Source organism: Miniopterus schreibersii (assembly GCF_964146895.1).
Source record: "Miniopterus schreibersii genome assembly, chromosome: 3".
Taxonomy (NCBI): Eukaryota; Metazoa; Chordata; class Mammalia; order Chiroptera; family Miniopteridae; genus Miniopterus; species Miniopterus schreibersii.
In genome coordinates, this window is record NC_138103.1 from 101,254,918 (window position 1) to 101,280,915 (window position 25,998).

The window sequence follows — 25,998 nt, forward strand, 5'->3', positions numbered from 1 at the left end:
TCCGTCCCTCGCCTGTTGGAAGCTCCTTCCCCAGACACACAGCCCCTTGGTCAGGCCTCTGCTTGGGCCTCTGGCCACTGTCCCGTGAAGAGCACGCGTTGGTCCCCACCTGCTTTGTGATTCTTCGGAGCCTGTACTGATCTAGTTAATACATCATGTGCCTTCTTTGCCTTCTCCTGTGTCTGTCTGCAGAAGGCGCTTCATTTGACTCTTTACCTATCAAAGCTGAGCCTGGACATTGGAGAGAGGCTAGGAATTTGGAAAACGGCCGCATTAAGCAATGGCAGAGGGGAACCCGCAGCGGCCTGGTGGACGCTGCTTTAAGACTTTAAGACGTTAAATCTGCTTAATATGCTGCAAGCCCCTGTTAGCTGGCAAGATTAATAGACGCTCCCATCTAATACACAAACGTGCAGGGCTTTTCCTAGTCCAGCTTTTCTGCTCACTTGGTATTTTCAGTGGGTTCACAGTTGGTCCTGTGAGTCAATCCATTCATCATCTCCACGAGGGTAGTTAATGGGAGCATTTCATTTTTAACCTAACATCGGGTGAAGCAGTTTTCTGGGAGTCCTCCCAGAGAGACTCTGAAAAGCCAGAATTCAATTTTAATTTTCTCAGTCGCCTTTTCTGCTGAAAGTTACTGAAATAAATTGTCATTGGTAGGACAAGTAGCAAGCACGGCCACTTAAAAATTCAATTTTCTATATAAATATTTCAGGTCATCTGACCTTGGGGGCAGCCACTTTCCTTGCTTGGAAAGTATTTCAGCCTAAGTAGCAGTCGCAAAATGCTAAGGACGGACGCAGGCTGTGTCTGAGCTACAGATTGTGTTTGGTTTGTTCAAACACCCTGAATGGGACTCAGTCAAATAACGGGTCTAATTGCTCACTGAATTCAAACCGTGTAGATTAATGAAGTGAGCTGGTTGGTTCTCTGTCATCGTATCGATATCCCCCAAGATGTTATCCAATTAATAAAGAATGAAACCAAAGCAAGTGCATGTCTTAGGACTCAAGACTCAAATGAAACCTGACATTACTTAAGGGACAGAGTCTAGTTCAACAAAACTTGTATGTAGAGCTGACATGCTTTACACAAAACACTCCAACAAATAACAAAGTTCCGAGTCACTGCTCTACGTGTATTAGTCATTCTAGTAATATTTTAACAATAGTTAGGGTGCCGCATAAATTATAGATTTCGCTGCCACTATTTTATATTTTTCTCAGCCAGCACATAGCATAAATTTCTATAAAGTTTTCTTAAGCTCGTTGAGCTCCTCCAAATTCCAATCCCCTAGTCATCGAGAATTGTGGGTTCCTTTCCACCACCCCAAACTCCCCTCTTTGCCTCTGATTGTCGCGATCACGGTGGGACATCGGGCCTACCCCCGAGGAAGTTTCCTATCATTGTCTCCGTCCCAATCCAGGATTCTGCAGAATAATTTTAATATTCTATTCAAAGCCATTGACACATCTTCATGTCCGTTGAGATTGCTCTTGATTTGGTCAGAGTGATGTTATAATAGTTCAGTTACCTACGTGATAGAAACTAAGGAGCCTATTTTTGAAGAAAAGTCTGAGGCGTTTGCATCATCACAGAAGTACCGTAGTAGTCCCGAGTCTCAGACTAAAGAATTAGGGTTGTAATTTTAGGTATTTAGCCAGCAATGTACACCAGGAAACCAGGTATCAAGTCAAAGACACCAGGGAAATGTGCTTTTGTGTTGATGGAGCTTTGGGGCAAGTACGTGGTTTTATTTCCTTCCCTTAAAGCAATATTTTTGGAGGAAAACTATTTTTCTTGTGGTAATTTTGGCGAGTGATCATCCGTAGCAAAGGCACAGAGTGTTCATTTCCTAGCAAAGACACACTTTTTTTTTCCAATATGACAGAAGGATGAACTTTACATAAATATTATTACAAATAGTTTTATACATAGTAAGCACAATTGGGGGAAAGCAGTTTTCAAGACAAATGGCAAAGGCCTCCTTGTTAATGAATTCTTTGGTCATCAACAGGTCTTGGGTGACATGAGCTCTGTGACCAATTAACTGTTTTTTGCTGGTGTCTGTTCTGTGTGTCCCTTGGGGACCAGGACGAAATTAATTATCCGGGGTTATAGCTCATAGAATATCTTTAACACAGTTTACCTTGCTTTGATGTAAAATAATCACAGAATGAAAATATCATTAGATCTAAGATACCCTCTTATTTACGGAGCCACTGCTGAACACGTTGGTAAACTTTTTATTCTTTTAAAAATAAAAACTCAGATGTTCTTAGCAGGAAGTACAAACAAAGCAGAAATAGAAACTCTGCACGTCTTCGCATGGCTCTCGGCATGAAGCTCCTCACTCACTGGCCAACCGACTCCTGAGTTAAATAAAACAGAATTAGTCCCGGTTACTCTACGATGGCTTGTCATCACTTTAGCAAAACAGACATTGCTGGGAAGGGGGATCCCCACTATTGCTAAAGCCAGCGGTTCCTATTCTAACTACTCGGAGGAGAAATGCTGATAAACTATGAAAATGTTGATGCTAGTCAGTAAAGAAAACAAGCTAATATGAACCAAAAAATATGGGAGTACACGAGAATAAAATGTGAGAATCCAGAAAAATTGAGACAGGAAAAAAGTAAGACTACAAGAAAAGTTGTAAAAGAAACTAGCCCTTGGTGACAAAAGAAAAAATAAATTATAGGCAATGCAATAGATTTAGATTGATGGGGGGGGAAATGTTTATTTTTTATAACTGTATATTTTCTCCCATAACATTATGAACGAGCACATAGGGATTGACTAGGTCTTTAATGAAACTAGAAAAAAAAGCAGCTGGACCCACAGACAGCCTGTGTATATTGGATTTTACCATTTATTTGGAACACCCTTCAGAAGTCACTTACAGTTTTCCTGTACCTGGGGACATTATTTTCTATACCATTGCTATCGTCTGATTTCCTGTATTAAAAAACAGAAAAGAAAATCACTAGATGTTTAAATCGCAAAAAGTTCCATCAGCGACCATCCATTCCATGCTACCAGGTTAACGAGAAAGGTAAACACAACAGGATTCACTCTTCCTAAAACTGTTTCACCCACAATGTTGATTTTTTTTTTTTTATGTCATGGATCCTGTTGCCTCAGGTGACAGCGACAAAGGCCTGTGTGTGTAAGTCAGAGGATCGCTTCTCCCCAAGCAGCGTGGGGACTCGGGGACGCGGCTATAATGTGCATGTTGCTTTGACACCTGCAGCAGGACAGCCGATCGGGGGCTCAGGCGCCGTGCGAGACACAGGTGCTGCCATTGGACACGTTGGTCACGCTGAGTTAGGGGCTCAACCTGGTCCTTCATCTGCCCAGCGAGCCTCAGAGCAAGTCTGGGCCTCAGATTCCTGGGGCTGACGAACGCCCTCTGGGCCTACGGGGAGCGTGGGGCTCATTAAGCTCTTATCACCGGGGAGTAAACTCAGCCACCAAACCAATTCCGTCAGGACTTGGGGCAGGAGCAGCTGGGTGAGACTGCGCGGGTTAAATATCTAGTGGATCAGGTCGAGATGAGCCCTCACTGAACTACCCTAATGAGAACCCAAACTAGCCTGGCTGCCAGAGGGGCGGGGGTGGGTGGAAAAGATGCAGGGGAGTGAGAGGTACAAGCTTCCAGTTATAAAATAAAGGTCTGGGCCCCCACCGCTGGACTCGGCACTCAGGCCTCTGCCTTGGAGGAGCTAAGAGCTCCCAGCTTCAGCTCACCCAGCTGCATCCCCGAGAGCCCCCTTCCCAGCCCTCCGCCCGCTCAACTCTACACAAAGGGGCCGGGCAGGACCTAGCGCACAACTCGTGCGCTTTCAGAAGTACTGACTAACGGAATCCTAGGCCGGTCATTGTCCACACCGCCGGGAATGGGGACCAGGGATGGACGCTAAGGAAACACAGACGCCCAGGCACCAACCCCGGGGTTCTGCTCCGGAGGCCCGGTAAGGTCTGAGTGACGGCATTTTTAAGGAGCATCCATCCTAAGTGATTAAAAATATAGCCGGGCTTGAGAGTCAGTGCTTCGCAGAAATAATACTCCCTATGGTTACTGGTCGCCTTCTGTGCGCCCGGGCCCATGCTGGGCACTTTGGCACATACAATATGTCACTTTAACCCACGGCCTTACGCCGTAAGTGCTGTTGGTAAACCCACCTTCCCAGGAGAAAAGGGAGGCGCAGAGACGTGAGTTCGGTACTTGGGGCAGGGGTTCCAGTGTCGGCAAACTCCAGACGCTTGGCCACAACACTGACACACGCCGTGAGGAACACGTGCAATCTGCCCTGTGACCCCCCCTCCCTGTAAGCACTTTATTCTGTTTCGTATTAATCTGCGTTTCACTCCACTGAAACTTAATCTATAAAAAATACTACTTACAGCTGTTCAATTTGTTCAAACTCTTTCCCATCATCTGTGTAACAAAAGAAGAATATACATATTGAGACTGGTTAATTATTCTTAGGGGCACATACGTTCAACGCAGCCCCCCGCCCCCCGGGTTAAGAACGCGCGTGCTGTGTCCCCGCTTTGCAGTGAAAGCGAGACGAGACCTTCGGCCGCCGCAGCTCGGCCCGTCCTCGACTCCTGCTCTGCACGCCTCGCCGAAAGCCTCCATCAAGCCTAGCTAGCCTAGTGCCTCGAATTTTAAAAACAGGATGGATTGATAGGTCAAGTACAAAATTACTGACGTTATTAAAAATTCAGTACGAAATCAGGAAAGAATACAGAATTTAAGATAAATTATCTTTGGGGGGGGGACCATGGGTTTCTCAAACCGTAGTCCACCAGGCGTAGGCTACAAAAATGGGAAAATGACTGGACACTGTCTGTTCTATGAGAACTCTAGAATGTTTGATAAAATGATGTGGAGCCCGGCCAGGTGTGTCTCAACGGTTGAGTGTCCACCTAGGATCCAGCCGATCAGGGTTCGATTCCCAGTCAGGGCACAGGCCCAGGTTGTGGGCTCGATCCCCAGTCAGGGGCGTGCAGGAGGCGGCCGATCAATGACTCTCATCATTGATGTTTCTCTCTCTCTCTCCCTCTCCCTTCCTCTCTCTGAAATCAATAAAGATATATTTTTAAAAATAATAATAATAATAAAAATAATGTTAAATGAGCCATCGAAGTGAAAAAGTAATTGTCTGTCTTTGGAATTCTTTATATGAAGCTACCACAGAATTTTCCAATGTTCCAGCACCAAAGCACACATCACTTAATTGGTGTGCAGGTGAAGTAACACCAAAGAAAGGGGGAAGGGAAGATGCACTTTAATACTAAAATATTTCAGTAAGTTCCAACAGGAAGACCATCAGTGCAAGCTCCGAGCTCACTGTCACCACTGGCATTAACCTAAATATCACTTTCCAAACGACAAGACCCAGATTCCCCTGCGCCCCAAAACTCGAACGCCCCTGTAACGTGTAACCCAGCACGAGACCGTTACCTAAGCGAATGCGCCCTACCTGGACGTTCCTTCTTCTTTTGCGTGTACATCTCACAAAGCAGAATAACCGCGACCAGCAGAAGCGCCTCGGCGGCGATGGCGAGGAAGGGCTTGAGGGGCACCAGGTAGCTGAGCACGACCAGCTCGACGCGGTCCTCGCTGGCGCCCAGGTGGAAGAGCGCTCGGCACCGGTAGGCGCCCTGGTCTTCCTCCGACAGCTGCGTGATCTTCAGCCTTGTCTCATTAGCGTGCGTCCCGTTGATCACATACTTTCCGCTCGTCTGACCGGCAAGAGGGACCTACGACAAGGAGACATCACAATCCAGCCCCAGCGTGCGGCACAGAAGACGCGCGTCCTCGGTCATCCGGTTCGGAGCAGGAGCCCTAAGGCGGCGCCAAGGGCACCGCTCACCAGCGAAAGGCGTGTTAGCGCCTGTGACAGTTACACGAATGGGCCCGTGTCCTGTCGGAGGTGCATCTCCGGGAGGCGGCGGCCAAGGGGCCGGCGAGGCCTCTGCTCTCAGCGCTTGGCCCTGAACGTCTGAAACTGCAGCGTGCGGGTCATCGTGGGCAGGTGTCATACGAGAAAAGCCGTCTGGGTTTCTAACTCCCGACAAGCTGGTCAAAGCGCTTTCCCCTTCACAAGCCCAGGCGAACATTAAACCAATTATTAACCTTTAAAAGACGGCATTTAAATTCCGTCAGCATTTAAATTCGGCCAGCGGGACCCACTCCTTGCCGGGAACTGAAGTTCCCTTTCAGCGGATAAAGGTTCATGAATCTGCTAAATCTGATTATTCCTATGAGGGAGGGTCCCTGGCTCCCGACACTGGCAGTTCCTCCGGCTGGGGACCAAAGATGAAACCTTCAGGCCTTGAAAGATGATGCGGAGGGACCGGCGGGGTCCCGGGGAGGCTGGTGTGGGCCGTGGTCTCCCCACTCTCCGTCTTTTCATATCTGAGTGTCTCTCTCGCAGGCAAGCTGGCTCCTGAGATTCACTGGGTTTTTCTCAGCCGCTCAAGAGCCGTACTGAGCTATTTGGGGGCTTATTTAATTCATTTAAATTCAATTTAATTCTCAGGCCATCAATGCCTTCACGGCTCTATCACTCAACCAGGCTGCTCAATAGATGCCCATCTGCACACAAATGTTCTCGGGGGTTATCTGATGAACTGTCTGTGAGTTCAGTATTGGGCCCCAAAATTATAGCAACCCGGCTCCCGTGCACTCAGCACTGCCCGTAATGCTGTTACAAATGCGTCCTCTCTAACGGGGCTGATGAATCTCAGCACCGTGTGAGCGATGGGCATCCTGGGCGACTCTGATGCGGGTGCCTGGTCTACAGTTTGAAAAGACACTCGACCTAAAGTTTTGACCTGCCCCCCCCTTCCCTAAACTTGTCTCACATCCTAACATGACCCACGCTTAGGGCCAAATTAAGAGAAAATGAGAAGAGCAACTGGAGAGAAACATAAACTAAAAGTTTAATATAATGAGATTTAGGGCATTTTTGCCAATATCACACACACACATAAATAAATGAGACTCTGTATTTCCAATATCACAATTTTCACACATTTACATGATTTTAAAAAATATTTACGTACACAAAATGATCACCTTTCCTAATCAGCAATAAGAAGCGAAGCAGAGATGTTAATGGCTTACGTCTATTCCTAAGGGACTTGGAGCTGTTTCTTTGAAAAATGCAACCAGTGTTATCGCAGAATCAGCCCCCCTCCCGGCCTCCTTCAGCCGTCTCGGCAGCACCCACTTGAGATTTCACTGTAAGATCTACACTGTCACGTACTGTTCCTTCTAGAATTACAGCTACAGCCTTTGCAGAATTTAATTTCAGCGATCACTAGCAGCTGGTGTCCCCTGCAGGATAATTTCCTAAATTTCCGTGCTATTAGAGGCTATCTGCGAGGAAGAGCGAGAGCCAGAAGTGACTGCTTGAATGCTCATGTTATTCTTGAAATCAGGTCTTGGACTATCCATTAATTCCTTAATAGGAATTCCCAGCACTTGGCTTCCCTTAAGTCTCTGGAAAGCCAAAGGAGGCCAATGGGAGTTACTGGAAGAGCCTAAGACCTAAGTTCATTCTTTTACCAAATGCGGCCACTGTATCGCGTTCTGTCGCAAGGGTCCCCAGAGACAGGCGCAGGAAAAGAAGTCTGCCTCGTTTTTCTGGTTACTTTCGTGAAACAATAAGAAAAAAAGAATCTTTTCTCGTTGGGGTTATTCATAAAGTCACCAACTGAAAATGAATTACAGCTTCCTTTCAAAGACTTTAAATACGTGGCTAAATCTCAAAAACAAAGCGCCAGCTAATGAACCCTTAAGGATACCTTCAGATGTGTAATAAGCTAAAAACATCAAATGACAACCGCATTTGTCACATTGTGTCTTTGTGAATACGTACTAAAGAAAAAGACACAGACCTGTAAACAGCCCCAGGACTCCTGAGTCTGCTATAATCTTACTCCGTAGGAAATAAACATTATTTTTGTCTTCTTCAAATGAAAGCAAGCAATGGGGTCTTACCTGTGCACTCCCATTGCTACTGTACCAGGTCCAGTTTAAGGGAAAACAACCTTGGCATTTACATATCAAGACGGTGGAATCCCCGACGTAAGTGACCAATGGTTTGTTTTTTCCATGAAGTTCAGGGACTAAGGAAAATGCAGAGAAATGCCTGTTACTGAAAGAGTTTGACTACGGTGGACGTGTGCAAGTTGAGGTCCATTTCTTTCATTTTCTCATTAATATGAGAAAGACCCACCCACGTTAGCTCTGAGAGGCCTCCGCTAAAGACGCGCAGATTAGGCAGAAATACGAGCTCGGCTAAAACAGAGATTCTTCTATGAAGCCGCCATTTCCTCCAACCGCAGACGGGGCGGAGCCAGGCCGGGTGCCACCTGCAGAGCCACGGCGGGTGCACGGTGGGCGCCGCTTTTTACCAACGCAGCTGGGGCGCAGCTACTTCTGGAGCCGGGCTAGAGGCGCCTAAGACAGTCGCCGCTCTGAGGGCCGACTCTGCACCCGGCTGTGCTGGGCAGGAGCCAGGGGGTTCCTGCTCCCCCAGCCTGCGGGTCCCCCGGGCCTCTCTCCCACTCCTCCATCTCAGCCTGCGCCTTTCTGGAAATAAGTTAGGTCTTGATTTAGCAGGAAAATATGTGTTGAAATATGATCAAAACATTGAGGTTGACTCAGGCTAAGAGGCAAAAGTAGAAGGAAAGCAGTGTTTGGGGGAAACACAGTAGAAAAATACCCTTTTTCAGTAGGAGTCTAGGAGGCACAGGCCTGGGGAGCATAGCTAATAGCTGGAAGGGGCTTTTCAAGAAAATCTGGGTATTTTATGAGGCTCGGGGGAGAGACGCACTGCTGTGCTACTAAACCGTCTCAAGTAAATGTTAAGATCAGGATACAGACTGCAGATAAGTGGCAGGGAAACAAAACCAAAGTTCCGCTTTCTTTTTATCTCTTCTGTGCTTTTTTTTTTTTTACTGTCCCTAGATTAATGGCCAAGGTGACAGTCACCGCCGGCTGATAGCAGCAGCGTGGGCCTAAATTATAAAATGCACTGGGCCTGGGGGAACATAGCTTGTTTGAACGGCTCCAGAGGTCACACGTGGTCCTGGCTGCTGCTTCCGTCGGGAAATATTTACGAGCAGGTCAGGGAAACAGTATCCTAATGGGTCCTGTTGACCTCTTGGAACATTGGATCAACCAGGACACGGGACAGTCTTGGGGCTGCAAGAACCCATTTCCAAAGATGGTAAAGTTGCCGATTCATACTAATCTCTAAGAAAGTGGGGTCTAGGATCCACCCAGTGGAAGCGAAAGCCCGATGGAGCCACAAGGCTAGAGATTTCTATCTGCATTTCCATGGAGTAGAGAAAAAGCATTTGGGGCTCAAGGATATTGGCGTATTTTCAAATTAGGAAAAAGATTCTTCCTCGTGGTCAAAGACAGCTTAACTCCAACACCGGGGTTTGAAGCTGAAGTCCCAGCCGATTCTATTATGCACCCCTTCCGTACCGGGACCCCTTGGGGACCTCCCGATGAGGACAGATGGCCCGGCCAAGGCGGGTGTCATAGCACTAGGTACATTCCAGACCTCACCGCGGTGTCCCAGAAGGTCCATGTCCTATCGCTTGTCCCTTACCAACTAAATCTCTGCATCTTCCTACCGAGGGGCTTTAACACAGATGAGCAGGGTAGAAGTTTCCAGCAACTGCCTCAGAATATTTGACCCACGACAGAAACCCCCGTAGACCATCGCTCGTCTTTCCTGGGCGAAAAGCAATCACGACATTTGCTGTCTCCCCTGTGACTGGCATCAGCAGCCAGACCAACCACAGCGTCAGCAGGGTTTTTGCACCGTACTGAGCAGTGACGCGGGCCTTTCACCATCTTCAGCAATAAATCAGCCAGCTCCCCCGCAGGCAGGGGCAGGGAGGTGCTGACGAATCATTCTGACAACTCAGGCTCAGGCTCTGTCGCTGACTCACAGAGTAACAGAATTTTTTTTTTTGGCTCAATTTAAAACAGACGATAAAGCAGGCTTTTCATCCACCCTCGACTGGAGTGATGCTAAGGAAAGATAATCCCTTTTCTTAGGAGCAACCATAAGCAACCCATGTGGAGAAAGCATAATAGGACATTGATAAAAATATAATCTTCTGTAAACCGTACAGACCTAATTAAATAACTACATGTGAGTTGTTCCGCAGATGCCAAACATCTTTAAATGGTAATCACATGAAGTTATTTCTCCAAACAATATTAATTTAGATGAATTACAGAGAATTATTATTTTACCAAAATTAAAAAGATCTAGTAGGGCTCAACTTACTAATTTTATAAGTATCTTCATGATATAGTACATACTTAAAAGCCACATTAATGTTAAGTGGGCAGTAAAAACAGATAAACTGAACTAAACTGCTTCAAGAAAACTGTTGTTGTTTTTTTTAAAGTAAATATTCACTGGCAGTTTTCTCCAGCACTTGATTTCAAATCCAGGCTTCGTGTTGGGGCTCCAGCCAGCACCGGCCCCGTCATCTCAGAACAGACAGGAACTCGGGGGGCCTCTCCAAGGCCACTTGGCATCCAACCTCTTGGTCTTTGACAGGCACAATGCTCCCGTTAGCATCAGAGGTAAGAACAACCACGTCCAAATAATGCTTTGGGTCATTTGCTCCAAGAGAGCTCATGAGAAAAATGTGATATGTTCAGCATTTAAGCTTTGAACAGGCATGACTAGTGCCTAGGAAACAGAGCCCTTTAGAAGGGGGGGAAAGCAATTTTTGTAGTTGAATTGCCTGGAATCACATAAAGCCTCAAGATCTGATGAGCATTTCCTTAAAACCCACAGGTCTTTACATATTTAAAAGAGGCTCGATAACCTGTTTACTAGAACTGTGTGTGCTCGTGTTCAGTATCCTTGCAACTCATTGGAGGGAGCGGGGCAGGGCGGGTGGGAGGGAGAAAGGCAGAAGGGGGAGGGGGAAGGGGGAGGGGAGGGGAGGGGAGGGGAGGGGAGGGGAGGGGAGGGGAGGGGAGGGGAGGGGAGGGGAGGGGAGGGGAGGGGAGGGGAGGGAAGCACAGGGGTCAAGGAAGGAACCGAGCATAGTTTATTCTCCAGTAGGTTAAATTAGGCAGATGAAGGAAAGAAGGTTCAGAGAGAATGTACACAATCAGAGTAATCCAAGGGTGATGGTTTCTGCCTTTGCAGAGACCGAGCTGCATAAACACAGGATTCATTCTGTTTACCGAGAAGGAGCATTTACAGAGCCCACGAGGGAAACGAGGCGGTGGGAGCAGAGGGGGCCGGGGGGCGTGCAGGAGCGAACCACCCTAAGTCACGGCCGTGGCAGAGCAGCCCTCCCACCGTGGATGGGGCCTTGGGGACCGTGTCCACATCTCAGGGCCGCTGGCCGGGCTTGAGAAGGATTTCTCCTGCGCCCTGGGAAATTCCTGTGGCGACGGACGGCGTTTCCCAAATACCAGCATGGACACCGGTCACCGATCTGTCACTGAACATGGGCTTCTCGTGACGGTAATTGTCCAACCTGAATGACTAGTCTTTCCTGTGAGTTGAGACCTCCGACGTTTCGGTTTAATGATGGAAAGAGGAAAATACTTTCATTGGTCTGTCCTCACGGGGAGAGCTGTGAGTTATATTCTGGGTTTGTCCTCAGTTGATGAGATCAAAAGCAGGCCACCCTTTGTGGGTCTCCGTGGTACTTTTAAATTGTATGTAGCCTTAAGTTTCCAAGTCCTGGGGCCACTGACACATATTCTCACAGTCTAGGAGGCAGCAACTCAGACACCCAGGGGGCGATTCTAGAGGCTCTGAGTTTAGACGGAGGGAGGGAGGGATGGATAGATAAATGATATAGATGATAGATGATAGATAGATAGATAGATAGATAGATAGATAGATAGATAGATAGATAATAGATGATAGATTCAAGAGACTGCTTTGATTTACAAATACCCTGGCAGCCTGGTCTTTCTAACTATAACCTGTGCTTTAAACTAGGGCAGGGAGGCCACGTGGGAGTGGACTGGGAAATACAAAACCTACCCTAGGAAGCACTATTTTAAAGGTTGCCACTTACGATTCAACAGAAAGCATACGATTTCCTTTCAGCTGCATTATGTTCAGTATCGTAACAACAATTTAAAAATCAGGGGGCGTCGAAGTCTGAGAAGAGAATGCTGGGGTTATTATAACTCCATAAATTATTAGCACTGACCTTTGAAATTAAATGTGCCCCTTTGTTCCGTTTCATCTTGAAAGAAACAGGAATAACTTCCCATTTGTTGGCTGTTAATGATGGTGAACCTGAAGATAATTTAAGTTATTAATTTAGGCTTCGTTCTCAAAGCACTTCCGAATGAAAATGAAAAGACTTAGCCATTAACCCAAATTTTTAAATAGAAAAAAAAAATTTTTGTAATAACATTCAAGTAGCAACAAAGGGATGAACGCCAGTGAGCAGAAATATTTAGAATTTAGCTCGTGACTTCGCCCGGCGGCCCGGCTGCCGGCCGCGCACTCACCGGTAGCGGGCCCACAGGGCGCCTCCGGCCGCGCTCACGGGGTCGTCGCCCTCCAGCAGCTCGTCGCCCTTCCTCCAGGTCACACGCACCGAGCTCGGGTCTCCGGATGTCGTGAAAAGGCACGTGAGCTCTACAATCGAAGGCCTTTCCAGAGTGATGTTTTTCTCTACGGCGACACTGGACTGTCCTGTTAGACACACACACAAAAGGGACATTCAGGGGAAACCCAGCGTCTGAAGCAGTTTAAAGCCTCCACAGCCGCGCTGCGCTGAGACGTTTCCTCGCGTGCCTTCCTTCCAGGAACGATGTCTCTGTCCCCGCGGACTCGGTTCCCTCTGCGACCCTCTCTCACAGGCACCGCCGGGAGAAGTTTCGTGAAAACATCAGCAGGACCACAAAAGCCTAGGACTGTGCGCTGGGCTCCCTGAAGCCTCCCCGACAGAGCAGGGAGGGAGCCATCGGGGGCGGGCCCTGTGCTCCCAGACACGGCGGCCGGGGGCCAGCAGAACTGGCGGCAGAGGGTGGGGGACTGTCCGGTCGCCTTTCGGTGGCCACGTCCCTCATAGTTATCGCAGGGTTTCAGGTATAATGTGGGTCTGTGCCATCTACTGGCTCTGCCCTTCCCGGACGCCTTACTCCCTAAGAACTTGGAGGAACTGGGTGGAGACACAGATCCAGGTCAGACCAATTTACATACACATCCTGCAGTTCTGGATTTTCACTGAATTTGAAATATCAGGACAAAGCTACGAGGTGATAGAGCTATTTGTAGATATATTGATATTGATGCAGATTAGATGTAGAGATAAAGATAGAGATACATAGATATAGATATCGCACTTAGGAAGGATACATGGAGCCAACTTTTTTTTTTTTTAACAGTGGTAAATAAAATTAAAAAAAAAAAAAATAGAGCAAGGTCACTGCTCTTCCTAAACGGACCAAACAATACAGAAGGAAAACTTTCTCTGTATATAATTCTGGCAAATAAGCGAAGGAACGGAGCCCGCGGTGCTGCAGGGCCGGTGAACCCTGGGTGTGGGCATTTGGCACCGACTGCTCCCGTCAGCTCTGGAACCAGCGGGGGCCTGAGGAGCAGCCGGCACCTAGGAAGTTACCTGGTAGCAAAGGGGCAGGGAGGCCTGACGCTGTCCCCAGACCCCATTACCAGGCCGTAGGAAATGCGGGGGGGGGGGGAACGTGTTAAACTGCACCCCGCGAAAGGAAGCTGCACAACCCAGATTGTGAGAAAACTCGGGAAGAGGAAGGGCCTGGCTTCTTCCAACAGATGCGTTGGAAAAGGGAGACGAATGAGCCTCACGCTGATGGGAGACTTCAAAAACATGCCTTTTTTAAAAAAAAAAAAAAGTAAAACTAAACTGTCGCACCTAGGGGTGCACGCCTGGGTAATAAAACAATTCTGAAAAGCCAGGACGTGGCCTCATAAAGGCGAGAGCGGTGGTCATGCCGATGGGGAAGGAGGGCTGTGGGGGGGACGGCCCTGGGCCAACACGTCTCCATCCTGCCCGGCAGCGTGGACTCACCAACGGCAGAGCCAAGCGCAGAGCCGAAGCGCAGGAAAGGAAAAGCAACTCCGCCGAGTTAACCTGCAGTCCCTTTCAGGTCTACCTGGAACTCTGCAAACGGGCCTCCTCAAGCCACGGCCAGGGGCGCAGCCTGCGAGCGGCTAGGTGCAGAGCCAGCGGGCATGGCCTGGCGGGCACGTGCCTGAAAGAACCGCGCCTGAATTCCAAAGCTGCTGAATTCAGTCTTACGCTCAAACAGGGAGGAACAGACCACCCGAGACTGTAACCAGAGTCAACTCTCTGGGGGGAAAAATCGAGTCCGTAAAACTGAAACGATTTCCACGTTTCAGCATATTTTCTGAGCGTCTTGCCCTACGTCAGAGGTTACACTGCGTTCTAGAAACAGGAGGGCGTGTTCCCAGATTTACTATATTCGGCCCTGAGCTTGTTTTCTGTAAATTTCCCTCGCTTCACCGTTAGCCCTGGAGTACCCTTAAAAACCTAGACCCCTCTCTCTGTCAAAGACATGCACCCCGCCAGCCAGTTTCACGACGGGATCCCCGCCTTCAGCTGCGTTTCATTTCAGCGCGGCCTGTTCCGGTATCTCTCACCATCACAGGAAGGGCTTTCTCTGAGGTTGCAAGTGGCCTGATTGGTTAACCTGACAACCTCTTTGCAGAGCGGATGCTCTGCTTGATGTCACGGAAATATCAGGCATGGCCAGAGACTGCTTACCCCTTGGAATCTCCACAACTTGGCTTCGTTTCGTGATCTAATGATTCGCTGCCCCCCCCCCTTTCCCAGCTACCGGTAAATGCTGATGCCCATCGGGACTTGGCTCTCTGGCCTCTTCCCTCTTCGAGTTCACCCTCCTGCGTTGGATTCAGTGATTATCTCTAATGTCCTTGATTTGCAGAACTCTTGGCTCCATTCAGACTTCCTTCTTGATCCCCCAGGCCCATCGCTGCAGGTGCCTACGAGCGTCTAAACCTAGACACCCCACAGGTTCTTCAAGCTCACTGTACCCAGGAGGTGCGTTGGCCTTCTCTCGCCTGACCCAGGGCACTGAATTCCATACAGCGAGCTCAGTTGATTCCACCTCTGAAATGTCCAACCAACACGCCCAGTTGTTGCCAACCCTCCTTACGATAGGCCTTTGATGGGATTACAAGAACCCCAAAATAACGGCACCTTAGCATATTAAATATTTTAAGCATCGGCCTCCAGACTAAAGGGTCCTGGGTTTGATTCTGGCCAAGGGCATGTACCTCAGTTGCAGGCTCAATCCCCAACCCAGGTCAAGGCGTGTGCAGGAGGCAACCAATTGATGTGTCTCTCTCACATCGATGTCTGTCTGTCTGTCTCCCTCCCTCTCTATTTCCCTTCCACTCTCTCTGAAAAGCAATGGAAAAAATATCCTCGGGTGAGCATAAGAAAGAAAAAAAAAAAGAGCCAAATCTTTTCCTCTGTCAAATAAAACAAATTGGACTTAAATAAGAGAAACTTGATTCCAAAAGTCTGTTGCAATAGAGCAGATGCGCCCGAGGTTGGAGCTGCGTCTCAGGATCAAGCAAACAGGCCTTTCTGGGGGGAAGTCCGCGAGCAGGAACCTGTGAGAGGAAGTTGGCCAAGCGAGTGGTGGAAGCCGACGGCAGGGCTGGGCCAGGCCACGCGCTTAGCTATTGCTCAGACCCGGGGCAGGCCCCAGGGCAGGGCCTGGGGGGAGGAGAAAGATGCCGACTCCAGTGCGTCGGGCCAAGGCGAACAAAGGTAAGGAGGCAACGACCAGGGACACCTGAGCGCTTCGCAGCAGGAGGGATGCTGGTTTGAACAGCAGTCGGAGAATTAAAGAGTATCTGGGAGTTAAAAATAACCAGCCAGGCTTCAACTAAAAAGTCCGAGCCTGCTCGGGCCCAGGGACCCTTCCTCCCCCAGGCGCCGCTGGGCTGGGTGGCGACTCTGCCAACGTCCCGGGGTGGTCAGAGGAGAAGCAAACCTATTACTCCCCTGAATTGTCTTAAACATTCCATCCTAACGGAGGAAACCAACCGCCGGAACATGCAAAAAACACAAAAGCAAGTAACCCAGGAGTGTTCTGTTACTTTCTCCAAGTAGGAATAGATTCTAAACATTGGCATAGGGGTATTTGGGGACAAACAAGCTGCAGTGTCATAAAAATGTTCCCCGGAAAAGCTCGGTGCACACAGCCCTCTGGGATCAGGCTGGGGGGGAAAAGGCACACCTCCTACTCACGTTAAACAGAAATACAGAAAGTTCTTCAGGCGAGGGGATAGTTAACGACGGTCATATAATTGGTAAAACCTGTCATGGACTCAACAAACAGGTTTAAAGTATTTTAAATGCTAATTAAGCCTTTAATAGCGTTGCTCAAGCGGATAACTCCTCTTATGCTAAGGACCCTCAGGTTACTTTGGAAATGCTGGGTCCAAAACCATGAGAGGAGAAAGCAGGGCTGAGTTTCGGCTCGGAGCCCTCGGCCTGGTTCTCTCGAGCACGGTCACGGGCTCCGGGAGTCACCTGCCTGCCGGTCTCCCAGGAGACCCGGCAATTCTCTCGGTGCAGAGTAGTTCAGACGGATTCACCAGCAGGAACGGACGGAAATCAGAAGGAACCCTCCTCTCCCCCAGGCGCCCTCCCCTGGAGCTTCCACAGCCTCCGTGTGTGGACTCGCTGCTCCCCCCGAACCCAGAGCCCATCCTTCCAGCATAAGGTACCGTACACACTGCACACCCGTGTGATTGTATTAGGGGCTGGTGCGCGTGTTCCTCCCACCAGACACGAGCGGGGCCTGGTTCCCCACAGGCCAAGAAGCAGCGGCTTCATTACAAATACAGGCTTATTTCGGCATCGTGCCAGAGCCCGGGCCACCTTACCAGTCAGCGATATGTTGTGGCTCTCCAAGGAGAGGTTGGCGAAGCCGGCCAGCATTTCTTCTCGGGCAGGTAGATTGGAAACAGGTGAGGCTGTGAGAGAAAGAACACGGGTTTATCTATGCTTACCAAGGTCAGGTGACTATCTGGAAGCCAGTTTATAACAGCTACCGTGTGATACACCACGAATGGGGACGTTTCGGGAAGGTCTGATTAGGTCTTATAAGCGCCACAGATACTCGGAAACACACCGAGCTGCTAGGACCAAATTTCCAATTGTTTCTACGTTGTTGTTGTTGTTGTTAACTGAAAAGTCGCTATCGATTTACATCAAGAGGCTTTAACAAAACTTTCTTATCCTACAATTTGTAGCTTCTTTATAAAACATAAAGGAAGACACTGAGGAGTTAGATGAGAGTGGCAGGAAACAGAGAGGCAAGGGGAGACGGAGGAGGTGAGAGAAGAAGGAGGGGCAGGTTGCCACAGTAAAGGGCATTAAGAAGGGCAACAGGCGCCCGGGCGCCGGGACGGGGAGGGTGCTGGGCGCACAGGAGCCCACTGCCCTTCCCTTTCCCTGGTTACAGTGCAGGGTCCCCCAAAAACCTGGCTTGGGTTTTCCCGTCACTCGCATCTTCTTTTGAAAACTTTCATCAGAGAAACAAATGTTGCTTTTCTGCCTCTCACTCGCCTCGCAACTTTTTCTTACGCTGGTTACTGTTTCCTTGACTTGAGGGCCCCGGCCTTGCCTCCTGCGAAAACCACTCCAACTCTATCAAACAAGCCCGGGAAGAAAAATAAAGGTCTCTTATTGCCAGTTTGGCTGCATTCCTTACACTTCTTTCAGTTTAAATGAATCCTGGCCTTTTCGGCTTCACCTTTTTATACTTCGCTCCAAAGTTATTTCCAGTTGTTTCCTTTCCTTCTTTGTATGAAAAACGTTATCAAAGTCAGTGGTGGTTCTGTCGCCTCAGCTCACATGCCGCCGTTACAATATTGCTCAATAAATATATACACCCATATAAACCTAGCAACACCCGATTCTCCAACGCGTGTGATCCATAGGCCTCATCGCTTCTACCGCAGCTCTGGAAGGTGGGACTCACTTGCCCATAAAATAACCCTTTCAGGAATTAAATGCCTAAATCACAGTACCCTCTGCCAGTGACCATATAGGAAAACCTGCCCCAAGGGCCTCGCCGGGCTACAAGAAATGCAAAACCTTTCCACCACATTTAATACTCATTCATCCTCCCGGCCTCTCAAACACGTGTGCACACGCATGGGCACACATGTGCGTGCACACACACTGATGAAAAGGCTACCTTTCCCTAATGAAAATTCTCTTTTTTCTCCTTGGGCACAGCTCACTGAGAGGTTACAGTAAAGAGAAAGTATCTCAGGCAGACGGGGAGGGAAGGGAGGCAGGGAGGGGCTGTTTGTTCTACTACAGCTTCGGTGCCACGAAGCTTCCACAACACAAGCTCTGCCGTCTCTGCCTCCTTGGGGGGGTCTTTCTCGGCCCGGCTTACGCAGACCAGGACGCAGGTTGTCACCCACTCGACCCCTGGCCCAGCTGATGTCATGTATTATTATTATTACCATTAGTCACCCTAACAGCAACAATAAGAGTGACAGAAGCTGGAAAAAAATGCTGTCATTCTGTTATTTCACTTAAGTAAGTGACTGTATACAGCAGCTGCCACAGGCTGGATGCTGGGGGGGGCATGGGGAGCGAGCTCGGGCCCGGGCGGGCTGCATGACCCACAGTAGTGTCAGCTCAGCCCCAGTGTGTGACTGATCGTCGCGAGGATTCTCGCCCAGCCCTCGCCCGTGGCATTGACCGTAGCCAGCCCGCGAGTTTCGCACAAGTTGGCGTGTGAGCTACAGAGCATGAGGCCTGGCCTGCACCTTGGAGGGGCTCTGGAGGTGGGGCCGAGAGGGAGCGAATGCCGAGGGGTGAGCTCTGAGGCTGCGGCTGTTTTCACCGGGCCCTGGACGGAAGGCCTCGCCTAGGTCCGGAGTTAGAGCGAGGGATCTAGGCTCGGGCTGGGCAAAACAGAGCGAGCAGAAGCTGAAGGAACATAGGAAGGGAAAAGCCAAGCTCTGAGAGTAGGGGGGTTTGGGTCGTTCCAGGGCACACTCGCCGCTGTGACCACCGCCCGCTGCTGACAGTGAAAACAATCAGACATCTATAAACCAGCTGCACCTGCATCCTAACCTCCTGTTTCCCCTAAAGCTTTCGTGTCGATCAGGCTCCGATGCCACCGAACAAGCCCCACGTGCGGGAGAACGGGCACAGCTGCTGTGGTTTTTGCTTTGGGAACATCATGTACAAACATCCCGAGTGCAAAAAGCAGGCCCGTCTGCAGAGGGTGTTAGACGAGTGAAAGCGGGAAGTTCTTTGTTTAGCCGAGGTGTTTTTTTTCATCGAAACAGTGAGAATGTAAACCGGTTGCTTTCGCTTGGCAGGAGGCTGATGCAGCAGACGCTGGCATTTGAGGGAAGTTGGCAGGTAACGCGGGCAGGCGTGGTTTAAAAACTTCCCCAGAGGACTGTGCTGAGTCACAGACAGATAAACAAAATGCAGAGGCAGGAATTCTGCGCCCGAACCCCCCGCCGGCTTGTCACTTGGGGTTGCATCTCACGGAGAAAGCAGGGAGGGTGACGGGAGCTGTGGAATCCTGAGCGGTGGTGCCAAGACCCCACGCACACCCCTCAAGTCATCAGATTCTCCGTTGCTTAGTCACCGCTGGAGATTTTCCACGGGGCATCGTTCACGGGTCGTGGCAAAAATGCCAGCATCTAATGGTGGTTCCAGAGGTGAAAGATTGGTTTTTATCCCTCTGCAGGGGAGATGGCGTAGCTGCACCACCCGCATCGATTGCCTCGGACCTCACATGGTCACCTTCCCTGGGCGTCTGCGTCCTGTGTCCAAATCTCCCTCTCGCTCCCTCTCCTCTGTCACAGAAACCTCAGTCGTGGGCTGAGGGCCTGTGCTAATCCAGTGCGACCTCATTTTACCTTGGCGGCGTCTGCAAAGACCCGACTCTCAAGCACGGCCACTTTCACAGATACAAGCGTCAGGACTTGGCCATTTCTTTTTGTGGGACGCGACTCGCCCAGCACGTAGGGATGCTGTTCAGCATCTGACAGTGACAGCCCCTCACCACAGAGAACTGTCCAGCGCAAAGTGGCACTAACGCCAACGCGGAGAAACCCTCGTTTCAAAACGGGTACATGCTCCACCCTGATTCTCCAACAGGATTTTCAATCATCTGCAGCGGCCCTGGGGCCCTGAGATCCTGACCTATTTTAAGGACCTTTTAGGAAGAACCCCGGGTTGCTGCGCTGAGTTTTGAAATGCGAAACAGGACACCAGCCACAGCTATGAGCTGGCTCCCGGCTCCTGGCTCCATCGCAAAAGCACTTGGGGCTTCAAGATCAATCCAATATCACATCTAAACTCCCTTTCAGGACCTCAGGACCGTGTAAGCAGAAGGCTGTAAATAGATTCTATCTTGGGATGAGGGATGCGTTAGTAAGGACATAGCCACAATAACTTTAAAAATGCCAGAACAACATTTTTCAATTAAGAGAACAACACCATTTTTAAAGATAACATCTATTATTTCTATACTAACAATACACTATTTGAGGTATTTTGTGATGCATGAACAGTGACTGTTATTAGGAATAGGGAGTTCATTTTTTAACAAAACGCGGTGAGGGTTTTTTCCTTCTACGTGAATGCGTGTGTCCTAAATTGTTTATTTCTACGGTTCACATACCATCGTGAAAGACGTGAGGCCAGCTATCCAGAAGTAACTTCGGTAGATTACAGTTTAGGACAATCCACCTTAACACATCGCCTGCCACTGTTGGAGAACAAACACTCCTCTGGAAAATGGGCCTAATGACACTCACTGACCATTTCCCCACCGTGCATTCCCTGTGGCTTAATGTCAGACTCTCGGAAAGAGCTGAAACTCTCTTTGCTTCCTTTCAAATAATCTTGAACGAACAGCAACGTTGCAAGTACAGGATAAAGAACCTTCCCCCTGAACCACGTGAGAACAAGTCGGCGCCCCGAGGGCCCGTTGCCCTCTAAGACATTGCTTCATGCTCACCGCAGAGGACACACCCTGGGCCATCCCGACACGGGAAGCGAGCAGCTGTGCGTCACCCGCTCACCCACAGCGCATCGCATTTCAGCACAAGTCCTTGTGCTGAAATGCGCTTTTTAGCCTAAAGGTTCCAGCTCAGCGGACGTGTCGCCATCGGCTGCCACGTCCCTCGGTTCTCCTTCACTCTGGACGACTTCAGTCTCTCCCGACCTTCATGACCTTGGTGCTTGTGAGAGTAACAGGAGAGCCGTGTGGTAACACGATTCGACTCAGAGTGGACGTCTTTGGCAGGAATATCCCAGGGGTTGGCTGTGGTCCCCTCACTGCGTCCTGTCAGATGGTAATTTTTTACCTCTCTCTTTACTGACAACTTTCGCTTTGATCATTTGATTAGAGCCGTATCCGGAGGGCTTCTCCGCGATAAATGTATTCTTTTTCCCTTTTCTTTAGTAAGAATTTTGTGTGAAGCTGCTTTGAAAGTATGTACTATTCTGTATGTCATCAAACTTTTACTTGATTCGTTTGGTGAATTTATATTGGTATGTATCATGAGTAGCTACATTGTTCAATGGGCATTGTTCAGGGGATATTAATGGCACTAGTCCATTAGCATTGTTAGTTATTGCGATGCTCAGTTTGGCCCAGCTCTGTCCAGTGGGGGCCCCATCCCTCTGGCTCCCGTATCCTTTCGACATGACCCTTCATGCTCTGAGCACCTCACTGCTTCTGGCTCGAGATGGTCCAGGTTCATCTTGTACTTTCCCGTGCTCCGTCCTGAAATCAGCCATTTCTCCAGGTTCTACTTACTATTAGTAAAGAACGGCATTAGGATCAAGATCTGGATGCTGAGTACGCTTATCACTGCTGGGAAATCACTGCTCCAGCCCCACGGACAGAGCTAAGAATGCACGCATGCCCATTCCTACACACACAATATTAATATATATATCTGTGCATACATATGTATGTGTTCTCTGTCGTTGGTTCCAAACTTTCAGAGACATGCCCAGTTATCTCAGAGCCACGACGGGGTATTGTGTTCAGGGAAGCCAGCTTTGGAGACGGGCTGAGCAATGCCAACTTTCCTGCTCTACTACTTCATTAATTATGTGCACTTGGGCAATTACAGAACCTCACAAGTTCCAATGTCCACATCTCAGAGTCAGGGTCAATAAACTGCTATAAACGTAGCGCTATAAGCTGCATCATGCGAGGCACACAGTTACATAATAAATATGAAAAAGTATAATCATTTTAATATTAAAATTTGACCAAATGTTTTTATACATCTATATCTAAGTAGTTCAAAGTATCTAGATTTAAAATAAATTTTAAAAAAGCCCTGGCTGTGTTGCTCAGTGATTAGAGCACTGGCCTGAGCACTGAAGGGTCTCGGGTTCGATTCCCTGTCATGAGCATGTACCTGGGTTGCAGGTTCATTTATTCCCTGACCCCGATCGGGGTGGGCAGGGGAGACAGCCAATCGATGTGTCTCTTTCACATGGATGTCTCTCTCTCTCTCTCTCTCTCTCTTCCCTCCCTCCCTCCTCTTTCCCTTCTATTTCTAAAAAGCAATGGGAAACTGCATGCCTTCTCTATGCCACATTATTCCATAATTTCAGCTTAAGAGAAGCTGACGGGGCATCGCTGACACTGCACATACACAGACCTTTGCCACACACACAGACACTTTGTTTGCTCATTTATTCCGCTTTCCGTTTTTGCCTGTTTCTCTTTAGAAGTCTACCCTGAATGTCAGTTTAAACCTGACTCCCTGGCCTGACAGAGTAACTAACTACCCAACAGCCGGCTCTGGAGGAAACGTCACTTTAAAGGCGGGACTTTCCGCTCGCTCAGGGTCACATGATTAAAATCGTGGGGGGCTTTAAAAACTCCCGGTGTCCACGCTGAATCCAGGCCAACAGAGTCAGGATTTTTGAGGGCAGGATCCGAGGCAGCACTTTTAAGTTGCTGGAAATTCCAACATTCGGCCAAATGGAGAAGCAAGGTTCTAGGACGAACCCGGAGGGCACCGGTCCTGGGACCTGCAGGACTCTGGGGCGAGTGAGGGTGATGCAGGGATGGCCGACCCGCGGCAGCCTGAGGCAGAGGTGCCCTGACAGTTCTTTACACCTGGCACGAGTAAGAAGAGACGCGGGGCCAGGGCACTTAGAGGCTGAAGCAGCCGAGATGTTCAGTCCAAGTTGTGAACCAGGCCTTTGAAAGGACATTTATTTTAAAAAATGCATAATCATGTCCTTTGATTAGCTGCCCATCTTTATAGTGCATTATGAAAAAACACTATAAGCCCATAACTGAATTCCCGTGAAAAGCTGAAAACCCTGAGTAGAGTAATACGCCGAAGCCTGTTACCTGATGGACAATATGTGCCAACTTGAGAGCGGCCTGTTGTCCTAACTGGCTGCTAACACTGAAGCTGTAACGCAGGAGTGTGCATAGAAAACAGGTTAGAGGGAACACTTTCACCATAAAAAGTAATTATAAACGGGTGAGGCTAAAAATGGCAAATTTGGAGCTGGTTTTGATGTTCTGCCCATAAATCCCACTTTCAAACTGTCTTTAACAAAACCACCACCACAAAAAACTTCACTATCAAAGACCGTGGTGTAAAAGAGCGCGCACGCACACATGCACGCACGCACGCACACACGCTCCAGTGAGCCCCAGGCTTTGTTTTGTTTGGTTGCTTGGTGGCTGCTACATCCTGTTTCACACCCTCAAAGCCAACCCACCGGCGAGAAGAGTGGGTGCTGTTTAAGCCTGGCCACAGGCTCAAATGAAGGAGTTGGCCTCGGTGGACTCCCAGGCCCTGTGGGCCCCAGATTCACCCGGACCCGTGCGCCCCTGTCCCCTCCTCCAGCTCCGATAAGCCGAGCGTGGCCAATGGGGGGCAGCGGCGTCCCCGCGCGCCGCCAGCATCCTCGCGCCCCTTCCCACCGCCGTGCCCGCGCGCCCGCCCGCCCTGCCCTCCGCGCCCCTTCCTGCGCGCCCCCCGCCGCCCCTCCTCGGTCCTGCGCCCGTCGCACCTGGGGGACGGCTGTCAGCCAGGCTCGGGCGCGCCACAGCCAGGAGGCACAGGAGGAGCAGCGGCGTGGGCGGCGCCCGGGGCCCCGGCCGGCCTGGGCGAGCTCGCATGGTGCCGGCGGGTCCCTCGCGGTCCTCGCCAAGGCCCGTCCTTCAGCGCACTGCCCTAGGTGCCTGGAGCCCCTGCGCACAGTCGCCGGTGGCCCGGTGCCCAACGCCAGTCCCAGTCCCGGGGACAGGACGCGCGAGAAAAGGCGGAGTGGGAGGGGCCCGGCGCCCTGCCCTCCTCCCCCGGGACACTGTCACCCTCGCCGCGCCCGAAGCTGACCCACAGCTGTGCCTGGGCCTCCATCAGTTGCGCAGCGCGCGGCCGGGTCGCCGCAGGCCGCGCGGATGTGCGGTGGCCGCTGCCCAGCGCAGCCTCTCCCGCCTCCGCCCCGCGGGATCTGGCAGGTCTGGGGGCGAGCTTGCTAAGGCCGTGGGGCGGGTGATGGCTAACTCATCTCCTGGGGGCGAGGTTGAAACTATGTATTTACACGTACCCATATGTATGCATAGTCAGAGATACATATGTATATTCAGAGATACACATATTATGTTGCAGTGTAATCTATTACCTATAACGTCTGCAGACTGTTTGCGGTTCATTTGAAGCAGGTTCAGGTACTTACTTCGATGGGACGGTGATGGGATGGAGAACACCGGCGGCCGCACCCCTGGGTCGCTAAGGAGACTCAGGCTGGGGAGGCGCCTCGCCTCCGCCCGCGCTCCTCTCTGGGCTCCGAGTCCCTCGCACACTCCCTCCCCTCCGGGCTCCGAAGGCTTAACCGGTTCTCTCCAGACGGTGAGTCCCAAGGCCCTAAAGTGTGTCTGTTTTCTTTTGCCTTTGTTTGCTCGGCCCAGCAGGGTTTGCGGAGCCACCTAGAGCTCCAGAAACAAAAACTTCCGAAAATAGCTCCTGCGAACCGCACAGCGCGCTGCGGACCTGCGTCAGGCTCCAGCAGCTTAGGGTGCTGTTTACTCAGCAGGGCTGTCGCTTCGCGTTTTCAGGGCCCCGACCAAGTCAAAGGAAACCACTAAGAGCCGAGGCTTTGTCAGAGAGGGAGGAAGAGTCTCCATCACAGCATAAGAGACTGGAAAGATCTGATGGTTCCCCAGGATGCTCTAACCCGGTTAAAGATGTGGGTTTCTTAAGTATTCCTCTTGAGCTTTGCTTTCTCCGCCTTTGTATTTAGGACTCGGGTTTGATATTTATAAACTCAAAATATATCCGTCTCCAAAAAAGAGGGTTAAAAGAAAATGTTATATATACATTTTAAAACTTCATGTGCTAAACAAGAGCTATGCTCACTTCAGGCGGGAATGGTTAATTTTTAATTGGTATGTGTTACTAGGAGAGTCTCTTGTTTCTGGTTTAATATTATATAGACAAAACTGGGAGGAAGAATGCACATTTTTTAAATTGGTGTTGAGAGAATGTGAGCCATACAGTTCATTAAGCAATATTAAATGTCTGCCAAGTGCCAGGCAGTGTGCAAAACTGCTTCTAGCTCCCTCCCATTCCCCATCTCTCTCTCTCTTTCTCTCTCACACACACAGTCAGTATTAATCGAGAGAGCTATTTATCTGTAAGCTACAGATCTAAGAAACGCCTCTTCTCCGTCAGTAGGTGATGGTTATAACGACCAAGCCTTTCTGAGCAAAGCCTTGTGAGAGACCCTGAAGACCTAAACATCTAACAGGATGGGCCTCTCAGGACCTGGGCCCAGTTTGCTAATCCCACAGTGCATGGTCCTGGGCCCAGTTTGCTAATCCCACAGTGCCTGGTCCTGGGCCCAGTTTGCTAATCCCACAGTGCC

At 49.8% G+C, this 25,998-nt stretch overlaps 1 protein-coding gene across 3 annotated transcripts; it reads right to left on the bottom strand.

Annotated features, from left to right (window-relative positions):
- Positions 1-1,122: 1,122 nt before the first annotated feature.
- Positions 1,123-25,087, bottom strand: EMB (embigin). 3 transcript variants are annotated; one of them, XM_081132055.1, is made up of 9 exons: positions 24,811-25,087; positions 16,974-17,063; positions 12,554-12,740; positions 12,247-12,335; positions 8,024-8,151; positions 5,496-5,775; positions 4,411-4,444; positions 2,907-2,961; positions 1,123-2,375 (listed from the first exon to the last, which is right to left on the bottom strand). In XM_081132055.1, the coding sequence occupies exons 2-9, from the start codon at positions 17,026-17,028 to the stop codon at positions 2,358-2,360; spliced, it is 846 nt and encodes a 281-aa protein (XP_080988181.1). In that variant the 5' UTR covers positions 17,029-17,063; positions 24,811-25,087; the 3' UTR covers positions 1,123-2,357. The 3 variants fall into 3 exon arrangements, with proteins under 3 accessions (XP_080988181.1, XP_080988179.1, XP_080988180.1); XM_081132053.1 differs by lacking the exon at positions 24,811-25,087 and adding an exon at positions 24,142-24,573; XM_081132054.1 differs by lacking the exon at positions 24,811-25,087 and adding an exon at positions 24,142-24,567 and having other exon boundaries at positions 2,920-2,961.
- Positions 25,088-25,998: the final 911 nt, after the last annotated feature.